This window comes from Tachypleus tridentatus, chromosome 7 (assembly GCF_004210375.1).
Source record: "Tachypleus tridentatus isolate NWPU-2018 chromosome 7, ASM421037v1, whole genome shotgun sequence".
Taxonomy (NCBI): Eukaryota; Metazoa; Arthropoda; class Merostomata; order Xiphosura; family Limulidae; genus Tachypleus; species Tachypleus tridentatus.
In genome coordinates this window covers 193,361,514-193,388,149 of record NC_134831.1, presented here as the reverse complement: position 1 = coordinate 193,388,149, position 26,636 = coordinate 193,361,514, and the positions used below count along the sequence as shown (strand labels likewise).

At 32.2% G+C, this 26,636-nt stretch overlaps 1 protein-coding gene across 17 annotated transcripts in view; it reads right to left on the bottom strand.

Annotated features, from left to right (window-relative positions):
- Nucleotides 1-26,636, bottom strand: part of LOC143257592 (uncharacterized) — an 82,284-nt gene that overhangs the window by 40,287 nt on the left and 15,361 nt on the right. For 12 of the 17 annotated variants that reach the window (XR_013031950.1, XM_076516525.1, XM_076516526.1 and 9 more), the window contains 8 exons: nucleotides 23,172-23,238; nucleotides 20,495-20,524; nucleotides 18,640-19,198; nucleotides 8,216-8,359; nucleotides 6,333-6,472; nucleotides 3,412-3,612; nucleotides 2,949-3,096; nucleotides 1,827-1,918 (listed from right to left, as the gene is read on the bottom strand). Coding sequence is in view for 16 of the 17 variants with exons in the window: in XM_076516525.1 (XP_076372640.1) it covers nucleotides 1,827-1,918; nucleotides 2,949-3,096; nucleotides 3,412-3,612; nucleotides 6,333-6,472; nucleotides 8,216-8,359; nucleotides 18,640-19,198; nucleotides 20,495-20,524; nucleotides 23,172-23,238 (1,381 nt within the window). In the remaining variant the exon portion in view is untranslated. The remainder of the gene's footprint in view (nucleotides 1-1,826; nucleotides 1,919-2,948; nucleotides 3,097-3,411; nucleotides 3,613-6,332; nucleotides 6,473-8,215; nucleotides 8,360-18,639; nucleotides 19,199-20,494; nucleotides 20,525-23,171; nucleotides 23,239-26,636) is intronic. The other 5 variants (XM_076516532.1, XM_076516533.1, XM_076516531.1 and 2 more) reach the window with 2 other exon arrangements.

Here is a 26,636-nt window from a genome sequence, read left to right as displayed (position 1 = left end):
TTGTGCTATTTTTTTACTCACTAACTATTTCTATACCTTCTAGGTAACTTGTGACTGAAATGAAGCCTTTTTACAGCCTCAACAAAACATCTTGTAGTTATCATTCACCTACTACTTAAACAAAAACTTTCTGTAATAATGGTTTGGATGGAGTCTTTTTATTTGCTGCTAACTGACTTAGCCATCACTTTTGTAAAATGTCAATATACTTGATAATATACTACACATAAGAAGTAACCCTGTATGCATTGTTTCACAATGGAAAACAGATTATCGCATACCTAGTATTGCTATGTTTTTCTAGTTAACATGCACAACTTCTCTTCTAAACACCCTGAGGTACATGAAAGCTTTTCTCCCAAATACCATCTTATTTAATTCTCAGCTCACTAGTCCAAGGAAGATAACATTGAAACATGTTTGATTCTGTTAGCTAGACAAGTAGTTGTCCAGACATTCTAATTATTTTTTCATGAATCAGGATAAGTCACATGTGAATCATGATCAGGTTAGAATCAAAACACTGTCCTTTATGCAGTGTTTATGTATACATGTATTCTAAGCTATTTCTAAGATGCTCTACTTTGTAGAAGGTGAGCATGAGACTTCATTATGCACTAAAACCACACTTAACTTGAATCCAATGTTTACAGTTAGCTAGCCATGATCCAAGAAATTCTTAGCAAGAGAAATCATTTAATTATCAGTCCTGAGCTCTAAATTAAATTAGCACACTCAATTATGCATCACATTAGTACATGGAACAATGATTCATCTAATGATAAGTAACATTACCAGCTTAATGAAACATTAAAAGATAAATGTGTGACAATTAGCTACAGCTTAAATAGAATTGTGAAAATAAAGAGAGGCTCAGTTATCCTTTACTCATCATAATTAACATGTATCTTTTGTAGCTATCTAAAGAATAAGTAATACTACCAAAAATAAATTTATTGTTCTCAACTCAACAACAATTATAAATTGGGCAAGAAAGACAAAACATCAAATTCTTTCCTGAAACTGCCACCTGTCACAGATTTACTTCAGTTATGGGACATTCTGATCCACATGAAATACCCTGGACAGGGATGAACTATAAATGAATCTCTGCTGAACACTTTAAATCCATCCTTTTTATGTAATAATGTGAAAAATAAAAATTGTTTTATACAGTTCTTTTAATTGTCACTCAACTTCCTGTAGTGTCGCCATCCACTACTTGTAACAGTGGCTGAGACAGAGCCTTTCCATAGTTTCATTACATACAACCTTTCAAATGTCCTGTACTTTCACATTTCACTATTTGTAACAGTGGCTGAAATAGAGCCTTTTCATAGTTTTATCACATCCATCCTTCTAAAGTTCCTCTGGTGTCACATCTCCCCTTTGTAATATTCTATGACTTACACAAGTAGAAATAAATAATAAATTATTTAGTTTTAGAAGTATGCTATTTTAATTGCTTGATCATATCTTTCAAATATTAAAGAAACAAAATAATTTTTTCACCTTTAATCTTGAAAGTACCATAAAAAAAGTTAAACATTTCTAATTTTCATATTATAGTTTAGAATTAATCAATAAAGAAAAAATATGTTAGAACATTTCAATAACAACTATTACAACAAACAAATAATTAATCACAGAGATTTAAACTTTGTGATGTCATGCAGTTACATAAAACCTTAAAACATTTTGATCAACAAAAAATTATATAGCACTTCTTTAGGCTGAATATTTTGTCCCTCTAAAGAAATATTATAACACTGGCTTCTTCTTCATTGGTATAATGCTTCTTTTCTACCAGTACAAAAAACACTAACCATAGCATCTTTCAACTTTTTTTCCAAGTTCTCTTTTTCCTCTTCAACAAGTTTCAATTGGTTTTTAAATCGACTTAGTTCTTGAACTGTACCTATTAATGAAAAGCATATAAGTTTGTACAAGTTATTTTATAATATTAAATATTTTTTATATATAGATATATATCATTGCTTATAAAATAATGCTTCTTTGATACCTGCCTCAAATGAAGAGATTAGAATAATCATTTCACTACAAAAAGAATAACTTTTTAAATAAGTAAAAAATTCAAACAAATCTTTATTTGGTAACCTACTAAAAAAAAAGTGTTTCAATTGTCTGCATTCATTAAATCTTTGATTTTAGTTTTATACCGTCTTTTACATAATGTTGAACATTCACTCTAATAATATTACTGTCCAAATCACTGAATGAATAATGAAGATATACAATTTAAGAGAACCTTATTTTTATTTGGAACTTAGCCTAATAAAATCTTATTTCTGGTCACTTTTCTGGAAACCTAACTTGCCAAAGATGATGAAAAGTTAAAGATAATCAAACAAATAAGCTGACACATTATTGTTGTAGTCACAATTGGCTAAGGTTAATATAGAAAAAAGAAAAGAAAAAAGCTAAGACTAATAATGTAGTAACAAAATGTAGCAAAAATCACAAGATATTAAGATTAGTGTAGATAACTTATACCAATACGGATGTAATCAAAAGATATTAATGTTAGTGTAGATAACTTATCCCAATACTGATGTAATCAAAAGATGTTAAGATTAGTGTAGACAGCAGATGCTAATATGGGTGTATGCAGTGAAAAGACATTAAGGTTAGTGTTGACAGCATGTACTAATATGGATGTATTCCCAAGATGTACACAGCAGATGATAATACTGATGTAGTTACATGTAATGATGAACAATGTGCAACAGTTCATTCTTGGACCACAACTTGTAAGTAATGTACCTATTATGTATGTAGTTAATTTCTGAAACTACAGTTTTCTGTTCCATTCTTTGATACTAGCAATGGCATACTTTTGTAAACAGATTATAAAAAAAATAATTATATATTTATATGGAATATTTAAGTTTCAGTTTTAAAGCACCATAAAAGAAGTTTTTTTTTACCAGTTTCTAGAAGTTCCTGGCACTGCTGTTGACTAGTTTTGAGGTTTGTTGTAAGTCTGGTAATGATCTCTACTTTCTCTAAAATAGTTTTTTCATAAATTCGTACTTGGTCATCAAGCTTCTGTTGCAAAATCACAGCTTTCTCTGTCTAACATTCAAAGAATATGAATTAATTAGTAATAAAACTAATACTGTCAATGCAGCAAATGCTAGAAAAACTTACTTTTGACAATGTAGTGAAAATTAAACCACATCAAGAACATCACTTTGAACATGAAGATTGAGCTTTAAATTTCACACTTGTGACAAAAAAAATCTTTAGAAACTTTACACTTCTTTGGTGAATGAAATAAACATTAATAAGTATGCCATATAATAAACCTGCATAAATTACATTATTGATTTTAATAATTTGCCAATAATTTCACATTAAACATTCATATTAAAACTTAAAGATACCAACCTGAGCTTCTAACTGATGTTTAAACTTATCAATCTCCTCTTTAAGTTCCAGTGTTTCCTCCATATGCCTCTGCTTTAAGCCATTCAAAACTGAATCATGCTGTTCACGAGCTCGCACCAGGCTCTCAGACTGGCCAAGATCTGCCAGCTGCAGCTGAAGGGAGTCAATTGTAGATTCTTGGACTTGAAGTTTTCTTATGAGCTAGAAGAAGTAATATACATCTTTATGGTGTACTCAAGTCATACATAACAAAATAACTGTTCATTTCTTGCTTTCCTTTTTTTAAATACCCAGGATTATTAGTAGCAAATGTCAAATTACAAGAGTCTTCATCAAAACCTACTTGCAATTAAGGCTACCTAAACTAAACAATTTACTAACTCCAATTAATAACCAATGATCAAAGAAAATGAAAGAAAAAGTACAACCAACTTTTTGGCACTATTTGATAACTTGCACAAAACAATTATGAAAATAAGTTTTAGTTTTTGAAACTTCACAGAACTAATTTAATATAAATACTTATAACAAGTACCTCACATGCATCAGTCAGTTTTTTTTAGAAAATGATGCAAGATTTACTGCTAATTCCTAGCCAAACATTGAAATGTAAATTGTATATAAATATATTTTTATTCAGTAATTGAGCTTTAAGAAATTTAATAGTTTTTGCAAAATATATACAAAATATTAATACATAAGAAAACTAGAGGGGGTACCTATGATAAATTGTTTTGATTATATTCATCCTTCGTAAAATATGAAAATGAATCTATATATCTGTTATAATGAACAAATAGGGGTGATTTTTGGTAGGACAATAAAGAATAATATTCCACATATGTCCACCAAGTTCATTTGATTATTTTTTGCTGCATTATAGAGCAAAACTGTGTGAAAAATCAGTTCACACATTAACAAATAGGGATTTTTTTTGTGCATATGGCTTTCCTGTGACCTCGATCCTCCAAAAACTAACCAGTTCTACATAGAATCATAGTCCAAATACTGACTTTCACCCAAATCCATTTAGCCATTTTCAAGAAATCTTACTGACAAACTGACATACAAGGGTTGAAAAACATAACCTCCCTCATCATTGGAGATAGAAGTTAACAATGAGGCCAAGTGTAGGTCTACTCAACCATATAATGACATCAAATAGAAAAGTGATGAACCAAAATATGAAAGAGGCAAGCTGATATATAAAACACATCACTGAAAGAATACTTGACATTAATTAGATTTCATTCTATAACATTCACTCTGAATAAGCTGCTTGTTCACAACACACTATCCTACCTTAATCTAAACTATATAAAAGTTACTGTTACTCACATCAAATTGATTAGGAGTCATAAGAGCCAAAATTAATTTTTCCAGATGGAATAGTTAAATTACTGTCTATCCATAATGACAGGGGTGCAAAGAGACCATGAAGAGATGGGTGCCATAAAACTTGTGAGTATAGTGAGTATTGGTATAACAAGCCTAAAGTAAAGATGCAGTGTGGGATTACCTAGCATAAAGACAAGAGCATAAAATGTATCATGAAAGTGAAAATATTGATTCAATTTTAAACTTAAATAGTTCATGAATTAAGCTATTTTCTGTTATATCACCAATGTTTTTTAATTAAAAAAAAACACCTCTTTAAGCAATCAATACTCTTGTTATTACGAGAAACCCACTTGAAGTAAAAATTTATTCTCAAGACAGGTGGTATGGGTATTAGCACTTTAATTAAAATAAAGTACAGAACAACATTTTCACATTATCAGAGAGCTTTTTCAAACTCTACCTTTTCACATCAAAATGGGAATTGGTAGGAAAAATGAGCTTCTGTATCAAAATCTGTCCCCACTTGCTCACATTTCCAATGCAACTAACACCACATTTGCTGGAAACCAACATCCAGTAGATAGTAGGAAGGTGGACAGAATGACATTTCTGGTCCAAAACCTGACGACAATGGGTATGATACTTGTAGTCTCTGATAAAGAAAAATCTTCAGCCACACAAAAGTAGTAAGACATGTACTCCAGATCCATCCAGAAATAGTGTTTAGAAGTAGGAGGTGTAAGGCTAGCGATGTGCACTAAAAATCTTTACCAGTGCTAGTCAAGAAAAATGGAGGTATTACATACCATTTACCATTAGATTTTTATAAAAGTTGTGAATGGAACAATACTTGCCGGATTTCAGTAATGTTTTAAAATACCATCATGAAATCTCATTCCAAGTTGTAATAGAACAGTACTACTGAACTATAGTAGTTTCAAGAACTAGTAATAAAATCTGTTAATCACCTGAAAACTAATGTAGTCCAAAGTAAAATGTTTAAAAACTATAATTCAGTGCAAATTATGACTAAATATTTAATGTGCTAGAGTTGCAGACTTCATTTTGTCATGATTAACATGAAATTAATGTGTATAGAAGGTATTCAACATACACTATTTACTGGCATAACAAGCATCTGTTTTTAATAATTATAATAAAAAATAATCTTCCTAAGTGTAGAAAGATCATATCAGTACTGACTATATCCATACTGAACAAATTAAATGCAAATCTTTCAGAAATACCTTTCTTTTTATCTTAGTATTACCCTCCACGACATATTTAACTAGCCATAACACAGCCTCCAAATCATTTATTATTATCTCAGCAAATTATTTGATAACTTCTTATGTAAGCCCAAAATATTTCAATGTCAAATTCATACAATTTTGTCAAGAACACAGCAAAACTCAAATAAATAATTCCTGTTCTCTTGGTGATGTTATTAAGCTAATTGAAAATGTACATGTATGTGTAATGCTAATGGAAATTTGTCACTGATGGCTTTCTATGAAACTTTAATACTTTCTTTACTATCTGTAGCAAAATTTCATAAAAACTTTCAAATTAACACTAACCTCTTGTTTAGCCTGATTTTCATTTTCCAACTGAGTTTCCTGTGCTACCTTAATTCCCTCTAAGGATCTATTTTCTTCCTCCTTATCTGCCAATAGTTGTTGAGCTTGTTGTAGACTGAAGAACAAACCTTCCTTATCACCTGAAAATATATTAAAATGCTTGATAAAATGGATCATTAAACAACATTTTTATCAAACATAAATATATTCTTGTTCCTCAGCAGAAGATACATAAAAGATGCTCAATGGCCTGGAAAGAATTAATCACTTACAGTTATATACATTTATTCACTTATTATTTTATAAAGCAATAGTTTTGTTCTTACAAACAGTCAACTTTTTCTCATCATGTTTTTATTCTGTAATTCTTGCCTATTCCAAATTGCTCAATCTTCTATCTTCTCAGGTGACTGTTACCACAATAATAAAAATATTTAATATAATGCTTCAATAATTTTAAATATTTATTTTGTTAATATCAAAAAACAGATCTGTAATTTTTAAAATTTCATATCTTAATATATTCATTCCATTCATAAGGTTAACTATCAACATTGAAAAAAATTCACCTGGCAATTCTAATAATTCCATTTTACTCATAACAGCACTCAGTTTTTATAGAAAAAAATTTACCTTTTATCAGAAACTTCAAAAGTTTATCAAAATTCCAAATTGAATTTATTTTTACTATATTATAAAGAAAAGAGGTTAAACAGTTCAAACCAATGTACTATAAAAGATATGTTTACAATACTTTTGTAGTTTCTAAGAATAAACTTCTGTTCAAAATTTTCTGGAAAAGCAACACTATCAGATTTACAGTTGAAGAACAAGCAAGTAATAGTTTTTCTTTCTTAGATATGAAAATTGTTAACTTTGGTAGAAGTTTTAACATTAAGTGTTGTCATTAGCCAACTTACACAGGACAGTATTTTCATTCTGATAGTTTTCTTATCTTTTGAATTAAAAAAAGCCTAATCAATAACTTAATTCATCAGGTTTATAACAGTTAGTTCCTTTTCCTCTTTCCATGAAAAATACAAAACGTAAAGGTTGTTTTACAAAAAACTATACAATTACTCTTTCTATACTCCAAAAATTAGTAAACAGACTGGAAACAAATAAATAGTTTATTACATTTTACTATTTACTGGTAATCATTCTACAGAAATAAAGAAAAAATTAAATCTATTTGGAATAATAAAATTTATCCTAATATTAAGTTCAGAACTGTCTTTAAACTAATTTTTGATTGAAGTAATTATCTTAAATATAAAAATCGGATTCCTAAAGACATTGTTCTTACATCAAATATAAATACACATGTCCAAGGTGTAACTTGTCCATGTGAGCTCAGCTTAAGTAACAAAGAGCAGATCCAAAACACAGCATACAATCAGTTTTACATTCTTCACCACTGTTTACATGACTATGACACAAATATCACTTCTAAACATTTCAACATTTTGGGGAATGTAGAGACCAAAGAAATAATACACACTAAAGAAAGTTTATAAATACACAATATACATTCTAGATTAAATGTTAATCAAAGAGTTTCACCTCTGTTTCTGCAACTTTCAATTGTGTAATTTAGTTACAGGCTTACATACAAATTTCATTTTTTTCTTCTTTCACACTTTATATATATTTATTTCAGTTATTCTAAAAATGATAATCCCAAATTTTCATTAATTGGTTTTTACAACAACAATAGATACTACACTGAAACCTCTCTGACAAAGACAGGTGAAATATGGTTCAAAATATGATAAAAATTAGCAATAGATAATGTTCACATTTCTATATATTGTTTCTCTCAAATACTAGCAACTAAGAGCAGGAACTAACATTAAAGTAAGTTCTATAATGATTTCACTAACCTTGTAATAAAGTTATCTGATGTTTAAGAATGCGAATTTCTCTGGAAGCATCTTCTTTAAACTGTTCCAACTCAGATGTAACCAGTTGAAGTTCTCGACTCCGAGCTTTATACAGTACTCGAAGTTGAAGCACATCATTCTTTTCTATCATAAAACAACACTATCAACATTAAAGTAAACAGTACTTTAGGAAATTAAAATAAAAACTTCAATAGCACAATTTACTATCAAAATGAAAATATTTGACACTTTTTTTTAATTACTTGGAAAATCTTAACACTATGAGCAACAATTCAGTTTATTAGGTTTTACTGACTAATTAAAGTTTAAATAAAACTCTCATTTCCACAAAACCTGATAATACTGAAAATACAATATGATATCATTACACATATCTCTCACTCACAATGGACATTTCAATTTCCAAAATACGTTTTTTTTTCACTGGCTGTTAACAACATGTTTATATTTTATTAACATCTACTAGAAAATATTTCTGAGTAAATCCTTCCTTTCAGAAGCTGCAAACTACATGTTTGTATTTTGTCAACATCTGGTAAAGAAGACTCCTGTGCAAGTCCTTGCTTTTAGTGGCTGCTAACTACATGTTTATATTTTGTTAACATCTACAAAACACTCCTGTTTAAGTCCTTCCTTTCAGTAGCAGCTAAAAACATATCAATATTTTGTTAATGCCTGGTAGAGAAGACTCCTGTGTAAGACTTCCATTTAAGTAGCTACTAACTACCTGTTTATATTTTGTCAACATCTGGTACAAAAAACTGGTATAAGTCTTCCCTTTAAGTAGCTGCTAACTACATGTTTATATTTTATCAACATCTGGTACAGAAGATTCCTGTATAAGTCCTTCCTTTAAGTAGTTGCTAACTACATGTTTATGTTTTGTGAACATCTGGTACAGAAGACTCCTGTACAAGTCTTCCCTTTAACTGGCTGCTATCTACATGCTTATATTTTTGTCAACATCTAGTAGAGAAGACACCTCTGTAAGTCCTTCATTTAAGTGGCTAACTATATGTTTATATTTTAACATCTAGTAGAAACAACTCCTGTGTAAATTCCTCCTTTCACTAGCTATTAACTACATGTATATTTTGCCAACATCTGGTACAGATGACTCCTGTGGGAGTCTTCCTTTTAAATAGCTGCTAAATACCTGTTTATATTTTGTCAACATCTGGTAGAAAAGACTTATCTGTAAGTCCTTCCTTTAATTAGCTGCTAATTACATCTTTATATTTTGTCAAAATCTGCTAGCAAGACTGCTGTATAAGTTCTCCCTTTAATTGGCTGTTAAATACGTTAATATTTTGTTGACCTTTGGTGGAGAAGACTCCTGCATTAGCCTTCCCTTTAAATGGCTGTTAACAATATGTTTATATATGTTGTCAACATCTGAAAGTGAAGATTCCTGTATAAATCCTTCCTTTCAGGCACTGGTAATTATATATTTATATTTTTTTAATCATCTGGTACAGAATACTCCTGTACAAGTCCTTCCTTTAAGTTTCCTGCTAACTACATGCTTATATTTTGTCAACATGTGGTACAGAAGACTCTGATATAAGTCTTCCATTTAAGTAGCTGCTAACCACATGTTTATATTTTGTGAACATCTGCTAGTAAACACTCGTGTTAGTCCTTCATTTAAGTGGCTCTTAAGTACATGTTTGTATTTTGTCAAAATCTGATATAGAAGACTCCTGTGGAAGTCCTTCAACTAAGTAGCTGCTAACTATGTGTCTATATTTTGTCTACATCTGCTTGTGAAGACTTCTGTATTAGTCTTTCCTTTAAGTAGCTCTTAAGTAATGTCTCTATTTTGTCAACATCTGGTATAGAAGACTCCTGTGCAAGTCGTTCCTTTAAATAGCTGCTGATTACATGTTTATATTTTGTCAACATTTGTGCAAGTCCTTCCTGTTAGTGGCTGCTAACTACATGTTTATATTTTGTCAACATCTGGAGAATAATACTCCTGTATAACTCCTTCCTTTTATGAGCTGTTTACATATTTATATGTTGTTAGCATCTAGTAGAAAAAAAAACTTCTGTTTAAGTTCCTCCTTTCAGTAGCTGCTAACTACATGTTTATATTTTGTCAACATCTGGTAGATAAGACTTCTCTACAAGCCTTCCCTTTAAATAGCTGTTCACACATAGTTTATATTTTGTCAACTTCTTGTAGAGGAGACTCCCGTGTAAGTTCTTCCTTTCAGTAGCTACTAACTACATGTTTATATTTTGTCAACATTTGTTAATGAAGACCCTGTGTAAGTATTTCTTTTTAATGGTCATTAACTACATGTTTCTGTTTTGAAAGACTCTAAATGTGCTCTTTAAAAACCTATCCATGGTTTAATCTACTTAAGTTTAAATAATTTGTTTTTACTTAACCATTAACAAGTTTTCAATTTATATCCATGCCAACATATAGTTTAAGGACAATAGATATGTTAGTCCATGTATATCATCCCACTGACTAAACTTTAAAACAAAACTAAAAACACTCAAATCTAGTTCTTATTATTTAAATTTTTATCAAGCTTTCCCTTAAACACATTTACATTCCCTGCATCCACCAGATCTGAAGGCAACCAATTCCAAATACCCTCTTACAAAAATAAAGCTGTTTCAGCTGAAGATGGATATTAAACTGCCAAAATAGGTATTCATGTATCACAGTCTTACTATTCTCACAATCAAATGTGAAAATAAATTATTCATCAACATTAACAATCAATGTTAAAACAACACAATCAGATCCATTCTAACTCTTTTGTTCTTAAGATAAAACCATTTTATAGATCTTAATTTGTGCTCATATGACAACTTTTCTACTCCAAAATCATCCTCTAAACTTTTTCATCAATTTAATGACCTTCCTGAGCAGAAGACTCAACACAATACTTTAAAGATAGCCTAACAGATGACCTATACAAAATGATAATTACGTTAGATTCATATTTAATATTTCGGTAGTTACAGCCTAAAATCATATTTCCCTTTCAACTTGCAATGGTACATTGTTTGGATGGCTGATCAACTACATCAAAATCATTTTTTCTCCTTAAAACTGCTTCAGTTATTTCCATCAAAATTACACTCATAATTCAAATTCTTATATCCTATATGTATTAGACTGCATTTAATGTAATTAGAAGCCATCTACCATTTATACACCCACCTCGTCATATAATCCAAATCCTTTTCTAAAGTAGTAGCAGAAACTACAGTCAAAACACCCAAAATCACAATATCATTACAGAAAATTAAAATAATTAATTGACCATTCTTTCATTTAATACTGAACCCTGAAGTACCCTACTTGTAACATTAATCCAATTTGATGAACTCCATTTATAACAACCTTCTGCTTTATCCCATCCAAAAAGTCTTCTACCCAATAAGCCAATTTATCCTACACATCAACAGGAAGAATTTCATCCAACAAGCCGTGTCAAATGCTTTCTGAAAATCCACACCATTTCCATTTAGCAATTGTTCAAGTTGAAGAATAATTAGTAAAAATAAACTACCAGTCTCATAATCATCAAATATAAGCATTTCTATATCTCTCTACAGTTTTTCTCCTTATATTTTGTTTACTATTTAATGTATAAGTAAATTATTATTTTACATTTGTACTCAACCTTTTTCATGCAGCTTTTTTCAATTCCCCATTTGATCAACTTTCTTACTCTTCTATAATTCTATTATTCCTTCTTCACAATATTGACTTTAAACGTTTTAACTTTTAAATGTTTTTCTTTCCTTATAACTTTTTCACTTTTAGTCAATTAAAATTTTTTCAATTACAGCTAGCCTATTTTGCTAAAAAATTCTACAATTAATTCAGTTGCCCAATTAACAACAGATATTTCATAATGCATTATTTTAAAATTTGGAATCAAAATTATATTTCTCCACATCTCCATATGCAGTAAAAATTTAATATTATTGAATAATGATCACTTTCACACAAATACTCTTCAATCACACCCTATCATTAATTTCTACATTAAAAGTTAACAAATCTAAAGTAGTATTGTTCCTAGTAGATTCCTTCACCAAGGAATTTCTAGAACTGTCTACATCAATATTTGACTTCAATATTTTTCAATCTATATGTCAGAAAATAAAATTACCCATAATTATCCAATCATTATTCTCTGAATTTTAAACCCACTGTAGAATTTCTCATTAATTTCACCAGTTTCATCTGGCAGTCTGTAACAAATTCCAATTAAAAGCCTTTTCCTCCAATAACCATTAACAGAAACTTAAACAGGTTCAACCTCATTGCTTTTAGATTTAATATCCTCAGTATCAACACTTTACCTATAAAGCAACTCCTCACCCTAATTTTAGTAAGCTATCCATAAATAACCTGTAACCATATACATCATAAAAGTTTTGTCGTCAAAATTCTCTACAATGAACAAAGTTTTTTATTTATTCTCACATCAAAAATCTTCCATTCTGATTAACATTCTAAAGTCATCTATTTTATTTTATACACTACAGCATTACAGTAATAACACTTCAGCCCATCATTAAAACTAATTTTTTAAATAATTTCAGGTGAAAGAACTACATCTCATTTTTTCTTCATTATTATGGCTTTCATCAATGTTTAGTCCTAGTTTAAAACTGTCTTTATAGATGGAACTAATAACCCTTGCAAAAAAGCCAAAAAGCACTAAATTATCATTTCCAAAAAATTCCCTTTTCCCATTGAAGTGATCCCATAAATCCAGCCTTCTCATCTTTATGTGTCAATCTAATTCCCAGCATTCAGTCTTACTGATCTACTGATAATTTCATCTCCACCATTAAGTTGCTGCAGTATCCACAATAGAATTAAGTTGTGATGGCCTTTTTCTTTAAACATCTTTATCAATCTCTTGTACTTATCACCTAGCTCTTCTGACCTATGCTTCCATACATTATTAGACCCTAAGTACACTATTAAGGCTGTATCACTGAGAGCAATTTTCACAATTTCATTTGCTCTATCAGTTATGTCATCCCCTCCCACTCTTGGATAGAATAATTTAATTACTCTGTCTCAAATTACTTCAAAAACAATTTGATCCAAACCATACTAAAGAATCACCTATAATAACCTGCTAATGTTTTTCATTCCCATCTATATCTGTCCCTTTTCTTCAATTCTTCATTTACATAAAATAAAGGCTGAAATCTGTTACTTAATAGATCCTGCTCATTACAATTAAATCCAGTATTTCCATCCTTATTAGCAACTAGTAGAGATGATAGTCTACAATCAGCTCTTTGTTCTAGTAATTACGAATCATAGTATTCGTACCTCATACAAACTACAGTCCTCTACAGAACATTCACTTCAAAGTTTGACAGAAGATGTGAGCACCAGAGAAATGGGGACGAAGGGTGGAAAGTGTGAATGGAGATAAGCTATCAGAAATACATTTTCAGTGTAGAAAAATTATAAATTCCAATATAGCCCTCACCTCCTCTCACAAGACAAGCTACAACTCCACACTGAGAAGGAAGAGGGACCAGTGTGAAGGAATAATATAAAGCAACTTTAGAAAGGTATGAAGAATACCCCTGATCCCATGAGAAAAAGATTAAAAGGGAACCACACCACTTCTCAGCTAGTTATACTCTTTGCTCATGTGTAAAAATTCATGAAACAAAAGGGTAGAAATCATGAGATGTAGATAAATAGGGCACATCAGACTTTACTTGTCAAGTCAACTAGCCCCAGAACCTCATCTAAAGATACTGACATCCATGTAAAGGTAGAATGAGAACCATACCATCTTCATTTTCAACCTAAGAATTAGGATTTAAGATCTTCACCTATTTCTGGGTACAGCACAAGATCAACACCCTACAGTAATCATTCAACATTAGCAAGGAGAGGATAGATTCAACTTGTACAACACCTCAACACTTGGAACTGATGTTCACACAGACAGACCAACAGCAAGTGGTGTGTAATGTGCAACAGGAGGCAACATCAATCTTAAAGTGATGAAAGAACTCACTGTATATGAAAATGAATAGCAAGAGAGCACATCAACCAGCATGGCAATGTAACAACTCTACATTAATGTATATGGTGTCAGAAGGTTACTTCAGTTGGTGAGATGACAGCTCAACTCACGTGATTGTGTGTATAGGGTCAGGAGGCCTTGTCATCTAAGAAGGTGGCGAATCAACTCGTGATCGTGTGTATAGGGTCAAGAGGTCTTGTCATTTAGGAAGGTGTGGATCAACTCATGTGATTGCACTTATAGGGTTAGGAGGCCACATCATCCAGGAAGGTGACAGATCAACTTCCGTGATTGCATGTATAGGGTCAGGCAGCCACGCCATCTAAAAAGGTGATGGATCAACTTCTGTGATTGTATAAATAGTGTCAGAAGGCTATGTTGCACCTACACCAGCAGAACACCATCACCCTACTCTTGACTGAATGATTAGATGGTTGGTTGGTTATTTGGTGTTTTCTGGTACGAAGCAACTAGGCTATCTATGCCAAACATTTGGTAAAAAATATAAAAATAAAAATTATTAAAGTTTGTAGAAAGGAATTAAGGTAAAACAAAACAAAGTTTAATTTTAGAATTGAAAACGTAAATAGCATTAATTCCAAGTTAAAAATCTAATTTACAGCAGTAAAAGAAAAAGTAAAGCAATACAAGTTTTAAAATACTTTCTGTAGCATAATTTTAATTATTATAACTCACCAGAATTACTAACAGGTAAGATCAAACATCAGCGTTAGTCACCTAAAGTTGGCCTTTTTAATCCTGGTTTTGAGTTATTTAACATTATGGCTATTTTCTAATTCCATATAGAGCTAATTGTAGTTCAGTTTGTAAAAAAAAAAATCATGTTAAAAAACAAAGTCTAATTTATGAATTAAAATTTTAAATAGCATTAAAAAATGCCAATGGCCTTTCAAACACTAAAGCATTTCTGAAGTGGACAGAGATAAACTTTGGGACAAAACATGTCTAAAATGGTGCCATCATTGAGAGTCCAGATAAAAGAAAACAATGGGTTAAAAAAATGTGGCCAATGCATACTCTAGTGAGGGTAACTTGCTCTTTACAATCCTTATGAAAACAAGACAGCCAAAGTCCAATATAGGGTTTTATTTGGAAAAGCTTGTTGTCGTGTTGCTCACTCCAAGTTGACTGCCAACTGACATGGAGTCGAGCCTTGAATACAGGACCATAGTTCACATAAAGAACAGGCACAGCAGTGAAGGTGCTAGAGCAGACAGATTTAGCAGTGGTGTCAGCGAGCCCATTCCCGCAAATACCAACATGGCCTGGTATTCAGAAGAACTGGATAGAAGTAGATGTTAAAAAAGAAATGGGCCAGTCAGTTTTGAATATTGGCAAGAACAAAGTGAGAACTAAAGTGAAGTAATTCCTGAGCCAGTAGAGTACTAAGGGAGTCAGTATAAATAGTGCAGTTTGAGTACTGCTTAACTTCTTTGTGATCCAGGGCATGAGAAATGGCATACAGTTTGGCAGTAAACAGAAACTGTAGAGGGGATTCTGTGTGAAACCACCAAACAACAACAAACCATGACAGATCCCACATGGTCACCCGATTTTGAACCATCCATATAAATGGGAATGGAGCAGGGCTTTAAAAGATATTCAGTAAATAAAAGATGGTACTTCCAATTGGGAATATCCACTTTTCTCAGATGACTTAAAGAAAGGTCACATTTGGGGATTGTAATAAGCCATGGTGGGCTAGGCTGACCAATGTATACAGCAATGGTATCCAAGGACAGACCCAATTCATCCAACTGTGGCTGGACACGAAGGTAAAAAGGAACCATGCTGTTCTGAAAAAGCCTGGCACATTGAGGAAGGAAAATACATCTCCAAATGGGACGCTGTGGTAAGGATCAAAGTTTCGAAGAATACAGCAAAAACAGCAGAGGTGTAGAGGAGGTTCATGAGACTCTGTGTACAAGCTATGGATTGGGAAAGTGTGGAAAGTTCCCATGCAGAGCCAAAGTCCCTGATAATGAATGGGGACCAGCATCATCAAGGTCAAGGTCCTGGCAAAGCCATAGATCAAAGACCCATAGTCTAGTTTTGATCAAATAAAAGCAAGAAATATCTTTACTACACAATATCAATCTGCTTCCCTATGTGGTGGAAGAGAGAATATGGAGAATATTCAGTGCTCTTAGGTCATAGCTGCTTGATTTGTGGTATAAAGGTCAGCTTACAGTCATAGATAAGCCCCAAGAACTTTGTCTCAGGGACCACAGGAAGCACAGCTTCACCAACACAGTGTTCAGGGTTGGGGTGAATACCCTGTTGGCAGCAAAAGTGCATGCAAACAGTTTTAGAGAGAGAGAGAGAAGTTAAAACTATTAGCTGTGGTCCACTTCAGTAAATGATTAAGGGCAGTCTGTAGCTGCCGCTCAATAAACCTTATGTTAATGACTGACATGAGATGTGGAAATCATCGACATAGAGCCCGTTTGCAACAGTAAGTGATGGCATTAATCTTTATACTGAAAAGTGTGACATTCAAAACACAGCCCTGAGGGACCCCAAGTTCCTACAGGAAAGAATGAGAAAGTGTCAAACCCACACAAACTTGGGATTGCCTTCCCATGAAGGGAGGAAGAATCAGTCAAATATGTTGTCCACTTATGTTATTCTCAAATGGAAGAAAGAAGGAGGCCTAGTATACATTAGGAAACCTAAAACACACTGAACGAAAGCTCTAATGTCCTCTACAATCAATATGCTCCAGTTGCCACTGTAGAAAGAAGTCCTGTTTTCATAACTTCATCACTTTCACATAACAAATTCGAAGTCATCATCTCTTCAGAATTCATTATAATTTTCAATTCTTCTGAAACCAAAAGCTATGGTAAAACAAAATGTTATTTTGATGAATGCCAATCTCAGTAAATTGAATGTAGACATAGTAAATACCTTTGTTCAAAGTAATGCCGAGGAAAAGAATGAAATTATTGTAACTATAAGAGCTTAAGGGGAATTACTACACATGGAGGAAGTGTTACCCACCTACTGGTGGATGGCTATTGTCACACAATAACAACATTATTCATCAGTATAGTTCACATTAAACATGTGAATTTTAGAGAAAGTTAACTCAAGGTTAATAGGCAGATATATAAGGGACATAGCTATTTTGTGTGTTGATTTGAGGTATCATCTTGGAAATGTGCTACTGTCTATAATGCAAATCACTCATATGTTGATAGAGTGAACATTAGTTCTAGTTTGAACCACATTTTAATTAAAAGAAATATTTATTAATTAAACTAATAAAGTATAAAAACTGCTACCATGAGAAATATCAATCTTTTAGTGAATAGATCTGTGAAAGAAGGGTAGCATTAAGCAACACCTGGATATACAGGTCCACACATTAAAAACTATAGTACAAACTAGACATTTGCTTTGGCTTATCACAGAAACCAATTAAATGCAGTGGTAATTAAAATTTTAAATCAGACAATGTGGCATGATTTTAAAATCAAATACTTCAGTTGTTTATCAGCAGTTTTATTTTGTATAAAATCTTCATCTTTGATGTCATTCACAAGAAAATTATGAAAATAAAAAACAAAATTTCAAACTTTTTCTTTACGTTTTTCTTACCATTGCACTTGTTGTTATTTATAATTAACTACAGCTTTTTACACAGGGCTTGCTGCATACCACCATTAACTTTGAGAGCTATAGAAAATTTAATACAAAATTAGATCATGCTTCATTGAAAAGCTTAAAGAAAGTAAGTTTTCTACATCTTCTCACATCATTAGAAATAAATATATGTATAGATATCATTTGCACTTCTCTGTTTGACACAATAATCTATATTCTTTATTTTGGTACTATTAACCTAAAAAAAATTTACAAAACTGAAGAAACCCATTTTTTAAAATCAAATAACATAAACCACATTACTTATTTTAAAACCTACACAAAATATATCACTTATTCTAACTTAACAGGTTCAAACTGAGAGCAAAATGTTTACTTTATGCAAGAGAAAGCAAAATTTTAATGTGTTCACCTATACTGCCAAATCTGTATCTTTTAACCTTAAGTGTTAAATACACCTAAATATTTCTACTTAATGGAAAGAGTCTTATCATCTTTATAAAGTGTACTGTTACAGAGATGATATAACTTACTTATGAACATATTACTACAAGGAAACATAGGCAGATACTGTTTTATCACAGAATCTGTTATAGTATTTAATGGCATGTGTGAGATAACTGTGTGTGTGTGTGTGTGTGTGTGTGTGTGTATATTGTCAATTATTTGCAGTAGAACAGTTTATTCTCACTTTAATATTCTTCAAATATAAAACCACAATCTTACCTCTTTCATCGGGCAAAATTGGGAATTTATCTTCAACACCAAATGAACCATCTGTTAAACTTCTTTCTTCTCCTATACCATTTCTTCTAACGTAATCAACTTTTTCATGGATGTTAAAATTTCCCTCATTTTGACAAAAAATGGCTAACTGTTGGTTATCATTCTGTTTTGTTTCCAAGTTACTGACAAAAATGTCTTTTTCCTCGTGATTTCCTTCTGTAAATCCATTCATTTCAAAATGATAAAACGTGTTGCTGGATTTGGGATTGTTAAATGTACCTGTCGTATAGTTTTCTTCAGTTCTATATTCTAATAAGTCACTTCTGTTATTATCTAACACAATCTGTTCTACACATTGCTGCCTTTCATTATCAGAACTGTTTTCACTAATGAAATGTCCTTCCTCACCATGCTTTCTCTCAGACAAGGAACAATGTTTCTCACAGGTACTACCCGGTTCAAATAGACTTTGCTCAGAAACTACATGTTCATCTTCTGGTGATCCTTCAACTAAATGATAACCTTGAGGATAGTTTCTCAAATAAGATGGAGAATAATCCTTGAAATAATAAAGAACGCATGATAAAAAAGTAAACTTACTATATATATATAATCCTTTCTTTTAAAACAAAAACCACAGTACAAATATGTACCAAGCTATTAATTGGATCTTTCTGTTGATTGACAAATGGCTTAGAGATTTAACTGAGAATATATCACAACACTAGTAAATAACACATTGCTCCAATACTCAACAGTACTTATCATCTACTCTACTTCTGAAGTAAAAACTCCTTCCCAGAATAAAAGCATCTTGGTGTAACAGTTGATCAGTCTCTTAAGCCATCCAAGCAGCATGCAGTTGTTAGTGCCAGAGAAAATACATAACACTGAATATGATTTTAAAAGTATTATAATTTCATTGTATGGGTCATTGGTTAGGTCACATTTGAAATACTGTGTTCAGTTTTTAGTTCTATACCTCAGGGATAACATAAATGAATTGCTGGAAAGAATTCAGAGAAAGGTTACTAGAATGATACCTGGAAAGCAAAGGTTGCCACATGAAGAGAGATTGAGATATCTGAATTGGTTTTATCTTGAAAATGATGAGTTAGAGGTTATCTAAGGCTGTTTAAGATTGTTAACAGAACTGACAGTGTTGACGTATCTTGTTTCATAGTTTACTGTGAGAATGTAAGATCAAGGGGCATGAATATAAATGTTTGAAGGTTAAGGATGACATTAGCTGAGAGAGCTTTATTTTTGTAACAGGGTGATTGGCCTTTGAAGGGATTGCTTTCCAATGTTGTTATTTTAAAACAGTTTTAAAAATTGCTTGATAAATATCTGAATGATAAGTGTAGCTTTAAGTAAGTGTTTTGATTTAATGTTTAATTAAGTGGACTGGATGGCCTGGATGGACCAAGAGCTCCCTTATTGTCCTTAAATAATATGCAAGAAAAAATAACACGAAGATTTGAAAATGCTACCGTCTGATTTTTAAATTATATTGCAAAATACTTGTAACAGATACTTATTAATTTGCAGTGTCCTGCTTTATTTATATATGGTGAATTATAATTTGCAGCAAACCATTTGCAGACTATATATTAGCCTAAAACACTGAAAACTTTGAATCTTCTACAGCTCTTACTAACACCACTGAATTATGATGCAAACATCTTTTCCAATATGGTACACACATTTTATTTACATAATGCACTATAAATAAACATTTCTGACTTATGACAAAACATAAGAAATATTAACAGCCATGCTTTCCCGAGGAGATAAACAAGATGTATTATCATTCTTTTCGTAGTACAATTCTACGACTGAATGTAAGCCCTACCTTCATCTTGTCTTCAACAATGCAGATGTACTACAAAAAGAATGTTATATCATTCCAGTTAATTACCTTCAAACACTACACTATATGTAAAATCATAACACAAATAAATATGATAGCTCATTTCTTAACACAACTACAATAAAATTAAAACAGACAAAAATCTTGAAAATGAAGTTACATTTACAAGCATTACTATTATTAAAGAAATCACAAATATAACAGTTTCACTCAAAAGATAACTATCCCTATAACAGAAATCACATAAACAACACTTGTACTAAATAGTATTATTACTAAATAATTCACAAACGTAACTATACACAACAGTAAGTACCACTATTCCTGTTACAAGAATCACAAAATTAACTTGTATACATTAATAAGTGGTACTATTACTAAATAAATCCCAAACATAACATGTATACATTAATAAGTAGTACTATTACTAAAAAAATCACAAACATAAAATGTATACATTAATAAATAGTACTGTTACTAAATAAATCACAAACATAACATCTACACATTACAAAGTAGTATTATTACTAAAAAAATCACAAACATAAGGTGTATACATTACAAACTAGTACTATTACTAAATAATTCACAAACATAACATGTTTGCAATAATAAGTATTACTATTATTATATAAATCACAAACACACATGCATTAATAGGTAGCACTATTACTAAATAAATCACAAACATAACATGTACAGTTAGAACAAAGTGTTTGTACCTCTGCATCCCGAGTAGTTTTTTGCTCATAACTTTAAAAGTATCATGAGCAGGCTAATAGATGTATGGTATATTATAAATATTATACTAACACACATCTACATACATTTTATGTAAATTAAACAACAAATAAAATGTTTATAAACAAATAACCAAAAATAGGAGGAGCAGAAAGTGTTCGTACATTTCAGAACGTATGAAAAAAACCAATATTCCCGTAAAAATTTTGTTTAGTTTGGCAAATAAACTACATTATACCATTCCAGAACTAGACACTGGGTTCATAATTATTGGAATTTAACCACAAAACATTTACTTCCAGCAATTTAGCGCCGTCTCAAGCTTAGTCATCATGGCAAACAGGAAACAACTGTCCAGTGATTTAAAAAGCTGAATTATTGCAAAATACAAGTCTCGTGTGTCTCTTTCTGGTATTGCTACACAACTTAATGTGCCAAAATATACTGTTCAAAGCATAATTGCCAAGTTTAAACTTACAGAATCAACTACTAACTTCCCTTGTTCAGGACGCCCACCAAAATTCCAGAGAGGACCAAGAGGAAGGTTCTCAGAGAAGTTAGTAGGAACCCTCGTTTAACACGTAATGACATACAAAAACTGGTAAGGGAAACTGAGGTTGAAGTAAGCACCTCTACAGTTACGAACATGTTACACTCTTCTGGGTTCGAAACATGCCGTCCTCGTAGAACTCCACATTTAAAGCCTGTTCATTTAGAAGCATGATTGAGGTATGTAAGAAAGCATGTAGATAAACCCTTTACCTATTGGAAGAGTATTCTTTGGTCAGATGAGACTAAAATTGAGCTTTTCGGCCACAATGATGTTCGCAAAATTTTCCGTAAAAGGGGAAATGAAATCTTCCAAAGAACACTGTCCCTACAGTTAAACATGGAGGTGGCTTGATCATGTTATGGGGTTCCTTCAGCTCTTCTGGTGCAGGCAGCCTTCACCGCATCAACAGAATCACGAAAAAAGAAGAGTACATTGATATATTAGGCACTTATATCAAGAATGATGCTCCGAACTTGCAGCTTGGGCATCGTTGGATCTTCCAGCACAACAATGACCCAAGCATACATCGAAATATGTGCAATCCTGGTTGCAGAGGAACCATATAAGCATTCTGGAGTGACCATCACAATCACCCGATCTCAACCAAATTGAAAACATTTGGGATGAGTTGAAGACCAGGGTTCATCAGCGTCATCCGAAAAACTTGCAAAAGTTGGAGGCCTTCTGTGAAGAAGAATGTAGAAAATACCAGTCGAGTACTGTCAAATGATCATGGAGGGTTATGAGGATAGATTGTGTCAAGTAATTCACCTGAAATGCTACACAACTGACCTTTAAAGTAGATGCATGAACACTTTCTGCTCCTCCTATGTTTATAAACAGTTTGTCGTTAAATTTACACAAAAATTTATGTAGATGTGTGTTAGTATAAAATTTATAATACACAATACTTACATTATCCTAATTGTGATACTTTTTAAGTTATGAGGAAAAAGACTACTCACGATGCAGGGGTACGAACACTTTCTGTCATAACTGTGTAGATTAATTACTATTACTAAGTAAATCACAAACATGACATGCATATACATGAACATGAAAAATCAAATAGCAAACCTTGAATCATCATGTTTGACTACCTGACAGTTTACTTATTTTGTTTTGAACATAAAAAATTAGACAACATGTTTGAATAATCACCAGGTTCAGAAATTACAGTCACCTGTTTCTATTTTGAGCATAACATCACACAGCCAAACTTAAACCATCACATACAGTAGAGCAAGAAAAGTTTGGGGTAGTTTTGAAACACCTGTATTAATTTAGCTGATTTAATGCATGATAAGACAATAATGTTTGGAAATATACTTTCACAATAGAAGTTACTAATTCTTTTATTATTACCCTGTACTGGGTTGATATCCCAGGATTCATGTTATATGGCCACTGGCTGTCTGATGGTTGAAGGTACCTTAACACACAAAAAAAATTTAACTGTTGTAATGATGATTATTTCAAGAAATTCCAAACAATTTACAATATATCTTTAATTATATGTGTTAATATTTTTGAATTTATAATATATGTGATTACATTTACCTATGTAATTACCAAACATCAGAAAATGGTTCTCAACACATTTCTATATCAGACAACACACAAATTTTATTTCTTCACTTGTTAAAAAAAAATGATTCATTAAAATAAAAATGTTTAAGACTTGTCATTATCTTCATTAAAAATTCCATACTATTATGGAAACTTGAATAGTTTACAAAATTCAAATTGACAGCAGTAATACTTTACCCTCAGTGTTTTAGCATATTGAAAACTGTATTTTATGTGACATAGTAACCACCATAAAAACCATAAAGGTATTTATTGGAAACTTTCTTAATACTACTATAATAGGCTACTGTATTTTATGCAACCTAGTAACTACCATGAATCCATGAAGGTATTTACTGGAAACTTTCTTAATGCTGTTGCAATGGGCCACTGTATTTTATGAGCCCTCATAACCTCTATATAATTAAGAAGGTACCTAAGAGCAAGCCCTTACAAGATATTGTAGTAAGCATTTTTTTAAACTGAAAATGTATTTCCAATAATACATACATAATAATACATAGCTATTACGCAAGTTCAGGTGCTAGTTTCCCTTCCTTACCACCCATCTATGCACTGATCGATTTTTTTTTATCACTTGCATCAGTTCTTTATTCTTTATTGCCCTTGGTGATATTGCCCGGTAACACTCTCCACCTATGTCAGTGCAGCTGCTATTTTGGTACTGTATATAAGCACGTCATTCAGATAATATTACTATTTTTTTGTGAATGACTCAATCTACAGTCTTTGAGTTGAAGGTTTGTCCACTTAGGTGTTGCTTACTCTTTTGTTATTCCAGTGGCTCAGAATTTTTCACTCTATACCTAAAAAATTGGACACACTTATAAGTTTGTGTGCGTGTGTTGTAATAGTCCAAATGCCCTGCCTACCATAACTCTATAAAAATGTTTTGAAAGTTAGCATTTTCTAAAATCAAAAATGTATTTATAATACCTCCTCACAACCTCACACCTTTTCTCCCCAATATAAACTAGTATTATAGATTGTGGACTGAGTCAGTCACAGAAAATGGTAATATTATCTGAATGAGGTGTTTATATACAGTACCAAGATAGGAGGTGCACTGACGTAGGTGGAAAATGTTACTAGATGATATCACCAAGGGCAGTTAAGTGGAAGAAGTCCAAAAGGCAACACCCTGACATCAAATTGACAAGATACTGTGTGCCATACTCAGCTTGAGAAAACAGAATGCATCCAATCTGGAAGAAATAACATTAATCTTCACTACCCAACCATGTGAAAAAGGTAAATTCCACATGTTACTGGAAATATGAGAAGGATGTGGAACAAACTATGTTCAACAAGGGATCAAGGATGAGACCACTCTGCATTCAGAATTACAAAACTATGAATTGTCTTCCAGGAACAATATACTAAACCAATGCTGTTCAAAAAGAAGAGCCATGTTCAACCAAACAGGACAGTAGTGCAAAGATGAACTGGTATTACATGTACCCTCCAGTATAGGTTAGTGTATCCCCTTCTAATATCTGTAGAAAAACAAAAAAAAAACATCCAGGATCCCAAGTAGGAGGATCACTAATTTGTTTTGACATAGATGACAATTGAATGAAAACAAACAATCAACACCTTGCAGCATCTGAAATTGTACATACAGGTCTGTAGTAGGAAGAGATACAATGTTATTAACACCATGCATGATAACAGGACAGACAGAGGGGACTTTCAAAAGAAATATACTTGGTCAGGCACCACTCCCCAAAGAGTGGAATCCATAATACAGTAGAAAAAAGGTCCTTATAAAGACTAAAAACTTAGTCCTCAACAGTTATAAGCACATTGCAGTAATTAAAACAGTGACTAGAAGTAAACAAAAACCTGCTGAGCAAGAAACAGCCATATGAGGTAAATAATGTGAAACAAAGGTATGATGTGTAATTCACATACCAATGCAATGACAACCTCCAAAGGAAGATGGAAATGAGTAGCAAGGGACATGGTGAAGTGATGGATCTGATGAGAAGATACCCTAAAAATATGACATTCCTCAGGTATAAAAGAAGGAACACCAGCCTAATTAACTGACAAAATCCAACTTGTGAGGGTAACTGGAAACAGATCCAAGGGCATGGAAAGATTACATAGAATATATAAATGGTTATTGGAACCATGGAACTAGTTGTGCAAGTGAGATACCACCAGATGTTCCAGACTGGACACAGGAGGCAGTTATAAGAAGTCCTGGTAAAAATAAAGGCTCAAGGAAGAGAAGAACACAGAAACTATAGAGCAGCACACAGTGACTATCAATTGCAGTCATCTCAAATCTTCACAAGCCAATATGAAAACCAGAGATGTTAAAGAAAGTTCATACAGGAAACATGAAGACAAAGGTTCAAATGGAGGATATTTGGGAGCATGAAGAACAATACTGAGATTCTAATAAAGGAAAGACACAGGGTGAGAAGGACAGGAAAGGGAAAATTAATGAGAAAACAAAGATAAACAAAATTAGAGGACAGAGGCAAACTTGCTAAAGAAAAACATGCAAGACAGTACAATTTGATAAACAACAATCAAGGAAACTGGCAGTTCCCTGTCAAAGAGCCAAGTGAAAAATGAAGTCTATTGTGGAAAGGAAGGTTGTGAAGGATGATTAACCAGGATAATCAGTAGTAGAAAGTATATCATTTATATAGATAAACCACCAAAGAGGAAGAACATATAGGACAAGCAATCAATGAGAAACATGCTTTGAGAATTTGGAATGCTTGCAAAGAACCAGACAAAAACCATGTGTGCAGCCAGAAAGTGGGAAAAAAACATATGACACATGCCTAATTGAGGTTGAAGGAGCATGGAACACAACAGTGAAGGAAGGGGAGGTGACACCAAAAGTCTGTGTAGAAGTGGGAACCATGTCTGAGCAAGCCAAAAATGGAAGCACTAGGAGCAAAGAAGGAGAGAACTGAATCAGTGAAAGAACAAATAGGAAATCAGAACAGAAGGCAAATAGGAGAATATCCTTTCCAGTTTTAACTGAAAGTATCTATAGTTTCTACCAAAGGATGAGGAATGGAAGACCAAAAATGTGAAAGTTGAGCATTTATGTGTGTCAATAGCATCCACACTGAGAATATGCAGTGAGCACACAACCCCCAAAGCACATGCAAATCATTCTACCACTCTACCAGGAAAATCTTGTCAGACCAAAATAATTAATCCATGACCAGATTCAGGGCTCCTATAATGTAACAAGCTTACAAACTTGTA